This window comes from Pimephales promelas, chromosome 1, assembly GCF_988280905.1.
Source record: "Pimephales promelas chromosome 1, fPimPro1.hap1.1, whole genome shotgun sequence".
Lineage (NCBI taxonomy): Eukaryota > Metazoa > Chordata > Actinopteri > Cypriniformes > Leuciscidae > Pimephales > Pimephales promelas.
The window spans coordinates 10,632,788-10,645,045 of NC_142769.1; the positions used below are offsets into that span (position 1 = coordinate 10,632,788).

The 12,258-nt window shown below is 36.8% G+C and overlaps 1 protein-coding gene across 2 annotated transcripts in view; it reads left to right on the forward strand.

Moving 5' to 3' along the window:
• The window catches only part of LOC120477781 (phospholipid-transporting ATPase ABCA1), a 265,488-nt gene that overhangs the window by 189,161 nt on the left and 64,069 nt on the right, over window positions 1-12,258 (forward strand). For both annotated transcript variants that reach the window (XM_039669594.2, XM_089126189.1), the window contains exons 33-36: window positions 1,349-1,443; window positions 1,530-1,635; window positions 11,184-11,258; window positions 12,077-12,246. In XM_039669594.2, the coding sequence (XP_039525528.2) occupies window positions 1,349-1,443; window positions 1,530-1,635; window positions 11,184-11,258; window positions 12,077-12,246 (446 nt within the window). The remainder of the gene's footprint in view (window positions 1-1,348; window positions 1,444-1,529; window positions 1,636-11,183; window positions 11,259-12,076; window positions 12,247-12,258) is intronic.

Consider the following 12,258-nt stretch of genomic DNA (forward strand, 5'->3'; position numbering starts at 1 on the left):
AAATAGACAGAAAATTAAAGAGTTGAGTATTTAAATAACCAATTTTGTTTTTCAGTTACAAGTTGCCTCTATTTAGTGCATGACTAAGTTACCTATAATATCACAATATTTGATGCCATTGGTATAGTATACGACGATCAATATTCTTGCTTCGGCATCTCATGTTGAACTCCACATCGCCGGGATGTTAATCATTTGATCTGAAGTGAACGCACACACGACCACGTTTTCCGAAGCCAATGCGGAAGAGAAATCCCATCTCTTCACCTGCACAAACCACACCAGGAACGAAAGATAAGCTATAGCACCGTCCCTTTTCTTGTAATGGAAACTCGTGGACTCGATCTTGGAGTCCTGTCAGGCCATGACGATGATAAATTAAAATACAAAAACTACCGAAAGCACACTGACTGACGACCGCTCTCACTGAATACTAGCCTACTCTGCACTTAGCCGAGGCTGAGGCTGCCTAACGTGGCGTAAAATGACGCGATGTTAAAAATAGCTGTTTTTACGAGCAATCCAAGAAACACTCACTTTATCTACTAAATTAGTGCCCTTATGTTGTTTTAATACATTTGAAATCCTGCACTAACTTTTCATATGGTATTTTCATACAAGGTTATCTATAAATTTAGATTTTTATTTATTTATTTTTATTTTTTTACCAATATGCTCTTTAAAGAGATTGTTCACCTAAAATGAGAATTCTATCTGTATTTAATCGGACTATTCATCCCAAAGCCACACATGAAACGAACATGAAAGTGGACATTTTGGAGAAAATACCAAATCAATTAGGACTGGGACTGTCAAGCTCTAAAATGACTGAAAATATAGTTTTAATATATTACTAGTTAAACAAAAACAAAAAAAATTATAAAAACAGTTGAAAATATTTATGAGGTTTTATAGCCTGAACCTTCCGGTCACCCCGGGGTCCCAAGTTCTTTCCTCCTGAATTGTGACGGGACAACTTCACGCCTTCACGTTGCGTCTCTTTGCCATACCTATATCCCTTTCTAGCTTCCGGCACACGTCAGGATAGGTGACGCAAGATGGTTACACACGTGCTTCAGACCCAGTAACTAGTTACACACGTGTGTGAAATGAATGAACTAGTTACACACGTGCTTCAGACCCAGTCAAGCTGAAGATGTTCCCCAAAGCGTCCCCATTGCTGGGATGCAGCGTCTCGTTCCCCTCTCAGGGAAGCATGGTTGCATACGTAACTTTAATATAATATAATAACCTTGAGGTCAGATTAAGCACATTTTAAGTTACCGGACAATGCATTTACAGTGTATGTGGGTTTGTAATTGTTTTATTTTGTGTGTTTTTTGTGTAGAGAACTCAGAACACCACAGACACCCTTCAGAACGTCACAGCTCGAAACATAACCGACTTCCTGCTCAAGAACTACCAGAAATCAGGCAAAATACGGTAATGGCACACACTCATTTCACAGCATGTGCAGAATAAAATGTGTTCAAACAAGGAAAATTTGATGTGTTTGTGTGTGCATGCAGGTATGGAGGAATCTCCGTAGGTGGTGTGAACTCACAGGTCAATCTGAATGAGTCTGACATTACAGAACTGATCAGCAACCTCAAATCATTCTTCAACATCTCACAGGTGAGAGCACTGCCGCATTAGGACATTACTGACATCCTGCCCTCAAGAAATGACTGGTCAAGACAGAGTGGCATTATGGGTATTTTTGACTGATCACAGTTAGTCATCTGTCTGAAGAGATAAGTTTCTTATTGATGTGATTCCAAAACCTTACAGCTCATTGCATTCTACAAACCACAGGGATAAGGCTTCTGGCAAGATGTTTACTTAAGTTTGTGAGTTTATTCCAATCATGATGGTTTGGTACTTTAGGTATCCTAACTTCACTGTTGCACCACTTACATGTTAACTGATTTCAGTGTTATTTACAGAGAAATTGCAAATCCCTTTTCAAACAAGTCAAATTTAATTTAATAAAATGTAATTTATTTAATAAATAATGTAAAATAGCAGTTCTTAGTATAATTTATAGTAGTGTGCATACAAGCAATATTTATTAAATACCAAAGCCTAAACACATTTACCAAACAATAGCACAATTGCAGGTTTCCTTTGCATACTATAGCCTACAGTCAATTTTAAAGTATTTTTAACTTTTTTTTTTCCGTTTACCACATGTCCAAATTGATTGATTTTTTTATTTTTTATTTAATGTACCTAAAATAATCATAAAATGTATTTAATTGCTTGTTGTTGCAGTTGGTCTGACGCTCCATGATGGCATGACTTATCTTGTTGTTTGTGCTTACAGCTATATTTTATCCGTGGTAACATCATACAAATTAACAATTTGCAGCTACCATTTTTACATTTGCTGCATCAAATAATTTGTTCCATTCGCATACACAGCATGTTTATCAAAACATGGTCTAAAATCTCCATTTAAATATGCATGAGAAGCTTGGGCACATGTCAGTGATATGAAATATACTTTATTTACTGTTTTTTTTAATGGCATGCAAAGCATTTCAGGCCTTTGAAACCATTTAAATTAAGTGAAAAATCCCACCAGTCTTCACTTAGCATTTGCTTATCAAATATGGAGATAATGTTTTTCCCTCTGTGCAATTGTGTTGAATTTTTTAATACTTAGAAAAGGATATTTTTTGCTCTCCAGTTGTTTCTGAATTGTTTATTCCCATGAATATATTCCTTCAAATACTCTTGTCCTCTTTAAATAGTGAGTAAAAACTGGTTTTGAATAAGGCTGCCAACCATTCTGTATAATAGAGAATTGCATCCTGTTTAAAATATTTTTGACATAACCAGCTCGTTAATGAAAAATTTAATTTTAGATTCTATAAAAATATACTAAAAGCTTTCACATCTCCGGTGCATGCCTGTCAAAACACATAGAAACTTATTAGATTTTTTTGAGTAATGATGCTGACTATTCAGCTTTGCATCACTGGAATTATTTTTATTTTTTTTAAACAAGGACTTTTTTTTACTGTAATAAGATTTCACAATATTTCTATTAATTATGTTTTTGATCAAATAAATGCTGCCTTGGTGAGCACAAGAGACTTCTTTCAAAAACATCCACAAACTTTTGAACTATAGTGTTACTAAGTAAATTGTTGCAATCAAAGTTGTTACAAATGTACATAAGTTGCTCATTGCAGTTTGTAAACTGGTTCAATACTGGAAAAAAAAAATTACGTCAAAATAATGATTAATTTACAAGCTGAAAGAATAAATATTATAATTTGTTACTATCAATCATTCCATTGATGCACATCTTCCCATGGGTTTGATGTTAATTAAAATTAAATACAGTCTCCACAATTTTCTTATATTATAATTTACCCAGGTAGAACCTAAAATGATGTGTGTAATGGTCTGTGCCACCCTAGTATGGAAAAATGATTTTTTTTATATAAAATATGCAGATGTCAGAATCAAAGTGATTACACCTCAAACCTACACCTAAAACCATTTAATATGGTGTCACTTCTTGTTGATGTTTAAAGTATTGTCAAACAAAACGCTAGAGCTAAAAAATAAATAAAATAAAAAATAAAAAAGAGGCTAGCTAGACTCTCCCTCCTCCTCAACCATGCACTAACCCCCCAAACCACCCCAAGTCCTTCTTGTCGGTTATTGGCTGGAAAGTTTGTTATGTTTCGTGGAGCGGTTTGCCAACAGTTTGTTTTTGTAGAGCCTGGGGTGTCTGCAGAGGCTGCGTTTTGTTTTTGTTTGTTTTTACAGTGCATTCAGTTAGCAGGTAGTGAGGAGATGTTTGCTGTGACAAAAAAAAAATGTTTTAGCCTAAAAAACGCATGACATCGCTTAGCACCTTTAACGTGCATATCTGCATGCATAGACTAAGACTATGTAGCATTTTGTTTATCTATGTGCAATCTATGTTTGTGATTTTAATTTTTTAATTTTTTTTACAATAAGTTTCCATTTTTTAACATTAATTAACTGCATTAGTTAACATGAACCAGCAAATGAAAAGGTTACGTCTAGGTTACGACTGTAACGCTTATCTAATCTCGGCAATCCTATTGGCCGGCGACAGCCTATGATATCACGGTAACACTTTAGAATACAGTTCCTTCGTTAATGAATAACTACACAAGAACCAATGAGTAACACAATATTAACAATCTAGTAACTATTATTAACTAACAAGAAACTCTGATTAACAAACTATTAAGTAATAGCGCACAGATGAAAGTGGTAGTTCACTATTAACTAATCAATAACTACTATTTTTTTTAATACTTCCCAGAGAACTACTGAAAAAGTTTATTAATAATCTAGTAACTACTATTAACTAAAAGAAACTCTTATTAACGAATTAGTAAGTAATAGCTCACAGATGAAAGTGTTATTAGATACTTCTGTGGGAATTACTAATTATTTGGATTCGTATTATAAAGTGAAGATCATTGGAACTAACTAGTAATTACTCAAGGGTTACTACATGATCTAGTCATGATTTGTGCTGCAAACGTTTGAGATTTTTGGTGAACTTTAGTATACTTTTAGAAAATGTCTTTAGTAACACTTGAGTCATTATTAGTTAGTTCCAATGATCTTCACTTTATAATACGGATCCAAATAATTAGTAATTCCCACAGAAGTATCTAGTAACACTTTCATCTGTGAGCTATTACTTACTAATTCATTAATAAGAGTTTATTTTAGTTAATAGTAGTTACTAGATTGTTAATAAACATTTTCGGTAGTTCTCTGGGAAGTATTAAAAAAAATAGTAGTTATTGATTAGTTAATAGTGAACTACCACTTTCGCCTGTGCGCTATTACTTACTAGTTTGTTAATCAGAGTTTCTTGTTAGTTAATAATAGTTACTAGATTGTTAATACTGTGTTACTCATTGGTTCTCGTGTAGTTATTCATTAACGAAGGAACTGTATACTAAAGTGTTACCGATATCACTACTAGTGCGACCTGGAAGTATATTCATGGAGTCTGGAGACCATGTCAACAACTTAGTTCGCAACCAAGATAGTTCGCAAACATTTCATAAATTGGGGCATCGACACATAACAATGTTCACGCATCCCCTAAACATCAGAGTAGTTTTTGCACTGATGGTGATGAATGTGCACTGAATACGGGTTCTTCCATGCCTTTTCGATCTCATTGTGTTGATCGTGCAGGAATGGATGGCTCACGAGAGCTGGAGTGTTATGCCTGGAAAGAAAACTGTTTGTAAAGTCTGCCACGAGCAATCTCTTTCCACATGTGCTCTAACATGGCAGCTGAAGCGCGTTACATAACACTCACAACTTATCATACGTTAACTCTCAGAGTGGCTGTGAGGGTTTGGGTTGTGCATCCTTTTCCCCCTCATGAGCCATCTCCTGCTCTCTGGTTGTTTTTATAGCCAGCAGAGCACTTGCTGCTGGATCAGAGGGGGTTAGTTTTTTTGATAACACATCCTCATCCTGCAGCTCACTCTCGTGTCTGGAACTCAAGTCTCTGAAGGTGTGTGAGATTAATAATTCTCTCCAACTCCTCTGCGTGCTCCCTCTAAAAAAACCCTACGATTCCAGTATCTGCTCTGCTTCATCGCAACGGGACCCAAACCGCCTGGTACAGATGTCTGTCCAGACGAAGTGGAGTTTTCTCAAGGGAAAAACTCATATTTGGCACTAGGAGGCCCTTCAGGAACTGAGCGTGTGTGCTCGGAGCCTTAAACAATAAACACAACAGTTGTATGTGTAATCAGATGTCAAATATCTTAGACACAGATGCACACACTTCCTGCAGCATTTTTCTCAAGCCATGATTACCTTTTTGACAAAACAGTCCCTGAAGATGAAAAAATTGTTGACATGTTCTTCATTTTCCCCTTATATACTTCTGGGTCACAACTAGTTGTGATGTCATAGGCTGCCGCGGGCTGTTAGGATTGCCGTGATTAGATAAGCGTTTCAGACACCGGTTCATGTGGACGCATTCCCCATAGCATCATCGACGATGTGCAAGTTCCCTTTCGAAAGTGTTTCGAAATTGTATAGTGTTACAATTTTTCTTCAGTACCCTGATTTTTACATTTGAGATCCAAGTCACTGTCAACCCAATACAGTACTGTGTTCAATCATTGTACAAAATTTAAAGGTTCTATATGTAACTTTTTTTTTATAAAATGAATCCTTTTTTATTGCCTGTGTTTGAAGGGGTTGTAATCACACATTGCAATGATCCACTTTTCGGGTTTTGCTATTCCCTCTGAAGGCCAATATTCATATTTATAAGTGAGGTCTCCGGGTCGGATTCCCTGCGAAATCCATCAGATGTTCCGTGCATGCGCGCTCCCCAGCCTCTCTATCCAGTCAACCATGTCTCCATCCAGTCTCTGTACAATCAACCATGCGACCAACGGCACTTCAGCTGACGACATGGAGTCTGATAACAGCCCAAAACGTCCTGCCTCCAGCACAACACAGACTCCAACACAAACTCCACATAAATATAAAAAACATAAAGGTTTATCTGCCCAAGCTCGTCAGGCAAAACGTGAATCTGATCGACTCCGGACGAAAACACGGATTAACATAGTAAACTCTAGTGAAATAGCAAACTACATGAATGCAAAAGAATGTTCCAGGATAACAAAAAGTCGGTGCTTTAGGATGTAACTTATTTTATTTACTAGATCTACTGACTAACGTCACTCATCCCACTACTATTATATTGTTTATTATACACATTTCCAGACACGTTCAGTATAGTAATGTTACTTCCTACGATCTTACTGATACACTGAAACTGTTCAGTTTAGTTCACTAACCGTTTTCGTTATCATATTATACATTCACCTGTGTTGACATTGCTGATTGTGAAAGATACACGAAAATAGTTCGTGAAATGGCTTATAACATCACATGTCGGCTAAATGCAGTTTATTGTAACATTATGATCATGGTATGAGCACAGAGCATTAGTTCAATGTCAAGCTGATAAAAATAGGCTATTATTGTACCTGCAGTGGGAGTTTACATTACTTTCCAACATGTTGTGTGATTATTTCGCCAATGCGTTGAAAGTCTCTGTGTGGCTGGTAGTGACTGCTCGCTCTTGAGATCTAGCACGCACACAAGCACGAGTGCTCTTGTTGCATTCTGAAACATCAACGCTAGAGGCTGCAAAAAATCGCATACAACAAAATATATACCTAACCCTTGTGCAACCTTATGGTTTTGTCTTTTCCAGCGTTATTTTTACTTATATATATATATATATATATATATATATATATAATTTTGCCTGTGCCAATGCTAACTGCATGAATTTGGAAACTAAGTAATCCCCACTGAAAACTGCAATTTTTAATCCCAGTGCAATTTAACTATAAAATAATGCGATCTTTGTTAATAATTTTCATGTTTTGACGTGATATGATAACTGATCTCTAGATTTAATCAATGCGATTTACTGCAATGCTTTTTTTCCCTTAGCTGGTCAAAACAAAAGTGGATTTTACTTACTTGTTCCGGTGAAAATTCTTCTGTTGGTCATACTTCCAAAAAGTAGAATCTGTGATTCCGAATGACAGTGTCCACACCGTTGCGGTGACTGACAGCCGCACATTCTCCTTAAAACATTGGATTCATCCGCACTGTGCCGTGCCGAGGCACAACCCATGTAAAGTTGATAATTCCGCGAATAACTGCAATTGCAGATTTCGAACAGAGATGGCGACAAAGATTCAAAATAACGGACTGCAGCTTTAAAGGGTTAGTTCACCCAAGAACACTTTTGTGCGCAAAAAACAACAAAAATAACGACTTTATTTCAACTATTCGTTTATTTCTCCCTCTGCGTGAGTCAGGTTACTAGTTTAATAGCGTAAGCTTCTGTTATTGTACGTCACACGCATCACACACACATGACCAGCGTCGGCCAATAGTGAGCCTACGTGTGACGTAGCTCTACGCAATCACACTACGTTAACTGACTTACAGGCTCATGGAGAAGGAAGTGAATAGTTGAAATAAAGTTGTTATTTTTGTTGTTTTTTTGCGCACAAAAGTGTTCTCGTCGTTTGATAAACTTAAGATTGAGCCCCTGTAGTCACTTGGACTATTTTAACGATGTCTTTAATGACTTTTCGGGGACAGCAAGAGCCAGTACCTCAAGAAGCCTATGGACTGTATGCAGGAGCGATCTTAATATCTTTAATATCTTAATTTGTGTTCCGAAGATGAACGAAGGTCTTACGGGGTTGAAACAACATGAGGGTGAGTAAATACTGACAGAATTTTCATTTTTGGGTGAACTAACCCTTTAAGTGTGAACAGAATGCAGTGTTTCCATACACTTTTCAGAGATTACATTTAAAAAAAAAAAGTATTAGTTTAAATTTGTTAATTGCAATTAGCTGAACTTAAGTGTGTTTTTTGACCCACTGCTGACCTAGCTGAACTTAAGTGTATTCTATGGTAACTTGGTAAACTATGGTAAATATACTTTAATGTCATTTTTATTGAAACCCTACCCCAATCACACATTTTTAATGAAAGTGAAAATATTGTACATTTAAAATATTTTAACTTTTAATGTAATATCAAATAATGCACTACAGTTAAAATTATAATCAAGTATTTGGCATGCACTTTCGTATGTTTATGATTCTTTGATAACATCAAAAGAATCAACATCAATGTCTTTGATATTGATAATGAACACTATAAAATGAATGCTTTCTCAAGCTGGAATTTTTTTTTGTTTTTTGCTGTCCTAACAATGCATCATTTTATGTGCAGTTGTGTTTTATTATTATTTATATTTAGCATTAGGACTAGCAACCCTAATTATTACACAAAATGTAATGCTGTTGAATTCTTGAGGATGAGCAGTACAAGCGTTTGTACTTAAGAGCTCGAGTGAGTCTCTCCGGCATCGTGCCAGTGTCTGTGTGGTCTAATGGGATTTTAATGCTGCTTAGCTCTGTGATGGACGGATGTAATGCTAATAGCAGGACGTTAGGACTCCCTAACAGGCACTGGAGAGTTTTTGGCACCTTCACTTTGAGTTATTAGTGTTCATCGTGTATTTACAGTGTCGCCTGGGGAGCAGCAGACATTATTATTTGTGTCTGATATCTGTCAGTCTCTATTGTTTTGTCTGAAGTGGAATTTACCTGATTTGTATACCTCATAAATATGACTGCTTTTATGCAGACTTGTTAGGGGTTAACAGTTAAAGGACCCAGAACCAGATATGAAGAATGAAGACCCGGAGTCGGAATTATAAAAATTAAAGAAAGTTTTACTGAACATAGTTTGCCATTTCATCAGCAGAAGTCAGCTTCAAGACTCACTCAGGAGTTCGTAGGCCGCCCCCTTACAGTTACAAAGATCACGGCAGTTATACTGTTTCCAAGGTCTAAGCTACGTCATTGCTTACACGTTGAATGATTCTCATTGGCTACGATATAGATAAACACAGTAATTTTCCACACATATACAGATAGACGAAACATATCTCCATCGATGAGGCACGTCATGACCTTCCAGGTCACAGATTTGGGTTGCTGGCGCCAGTGTGTCCAGAACAACAACTCATTCAATCTCCAATAATGGCAGTGGTTCCTTAACCTGCAACCAAGAAGACTAGCACTGAACTTTAGTCTAACTGGAGTAAGACTTCAACAAAGAAATAGTGCCTTAAACTGTTGGATTCAATGACCCCTTTATGTTTTAACACTCAAACATAAACCAAAATCCCTATTTCCCTATTATTTTCACTGTTAACATATTCACATAGGACACTAGCAAATAAGAGCTCCTATCAAGGCTGAAGAGAGTCTGAGCGTCTTATTATCAGTTAAGTGTACCAAAACATAATGGTAAAACATTCACTCGTTTGGGAGAAAAACAGATACCATTTGCTTCTCAGAAAGCAAATATAATAGAAAGAATACAGTTTAATATAACAATTAAAGTTCAATAAAGCAATGCTCAATATAGCTTGACCATCTGTACAGAGAAGTATCATATGTGTTGGACAAATGTGTTCACGACGCCTTTAGGATCCATAAACCTTTCTCCTTTCTCCAAATGGTCTTGTGCACCTAAAAGAAGCTGGTGACTTACATCAGCATGCATTTAAGAATATTATTTCACAAGCAAAAGCACAAAGAATAAATTTATGTCAATAAATGATTAAGTAACAATGAATATACTTAATTATTGATTTTATAAAAGAAATACATAATCATTTAAAATGATATTATGATATATATACTGAAGAGGCAAGGGATTTTGACCACCCCTTCAGACTAATAAAACCACATGGCCGTATTTTCAGAAGTTGTGTATCTATACATATACAGTATATGGGGATTATTAGGAGGCGATGATGTACAGAGGCCACTGGGCAAATTTGGCCAGGATGCCAGGGTTACACCCCTACTCTTTCGAAAGACATGCTGGGATTTTTTGTGACCACAGAGAGTCAGGGCCTTGGTTTAACGTCTCATCCGAAGGACGGTGCTATTTTGACAGTATATTGTCCCCATTACTACACTGGGGCGTTAGGACCCACGCAGACCTAACCTGTCTCAGCCCTGCTTAGCTTCAGTGGGCAACCAGTATAACAGCACTGGATATCACTGTCTTTGGGAGTGCAAAAACATCAAGGTATTTTGGCAGGCAGTATGCAGTGAAATCAGTTTGGTGATAGGACAGACAGCCCCACTCAGCCCACTCATGTGCCTACTGGGGCTTATACCTGACCCTCTGAGAGCTCACAAAGAGACTGTTCAGTTTCTCCTGATGCTGGCCTGAAGGCTATAATGACCAAATGGGTTGGTAGCGATGCCCCCTCTACTCAGATGTGGAAGTCTCTGATATCTGAAGTTAGATATCTCTAGAAATATTGAGCTATTGTCTCAGTGGTAAATTGCATCTGTTTAAAAATGGGAGAATATTTTAAAGTGTCTTAAGATTAAAAGGTCGTAAACACAAATTGGATATAAAGTATATACAACAATATGACGAGATGCTGTTTGTAAAATGGAAATAGATATGGTTATTTATATTGTTTTCTGTGCTGTGTTTTTGTTTTAGTAGTGTTTAGTGTTTTTGTTTAGCTCTCTCTCTCTCTCTGTTTGTGTGTGCAGAATAACGAGACTGAATACATTTTCCAGGCCATTCGGTTGGTTCTATTGGAGATGGGCACCAGAGACAATGTGAAGGTAAGCAGCGGGAAGAGGCCGTTTTCATACAATATCCAGTATCCAATATCAGAAGAGATCATAGTACAGATCAGAAGTAAATCATTTGAACCAGATGTTACCGTTTTGAAAGGGAGATTTTTAAAGTTGAACTGAATTGCCTCTTCCAAGAACATACACATCACTAGCCTGCTCCGCCCTCCTACGTACTTCCGCTCAATTGTAATTTTCCTTCAGTACTACGTCTGGGTTTGCTGTATATTCTTGGCTTGTTCCACACTCTCCCATCTCATCCACTCTCCCTGCTTGGCCTGGGAAATGGCCTTTATACACCTCATCCTCTCCTCCTGCTTTTGCACCTCGTTGACTACCAGTTTCCTCCTTTGAGCTGGGCCTGCCTTGTGCCATTTAGGAGGAGCTAAACTGAGCCCAAACCCCCCTCTCCCATGCTGTACCTGTCCCACTATATCCCCAATTTGAAGGGCAGCCTTTGCCTCTACTACAGATTTCTTTGCTGACCACTTTCTACCAGAATAAATATAATTTTTAAATATATATACATAAATATATATATATAGTATATTTATTATTTTTTGAATGAGGTTTTATTTTAATGTTTGTTTGGATTTAATTTAAGGTTTAATGTACATTTTATAAATTCTGTTTTATTTTAGTTTAAGTAATGTTAGTACTTGAACTTATTATTATTTTAGGTAGTTACCACGGCAGCTTTTTTAATCTAATATTTATATTTTAATTTATTTAATTAACAAAAATGATTATTAGTTTAGTAGGAAGATGATGGATGTGTATTTAAACAGGTGTGTGTGTGTGTGTAGGTGTGGTTCTATAATCAGGGTTGGCATTCACTCGTATCGTTCCTGAACGTGGCCAGTAATGGCATTCTGAGAGGAAACCTGCCAGCGGGACGTAGAGCAAATGAATACGGCATCACAACATTCAACCACCCGCTTAATCTCACTAAAGAACAGCTCTCGTCTGCATCAATGTAAGTATCACA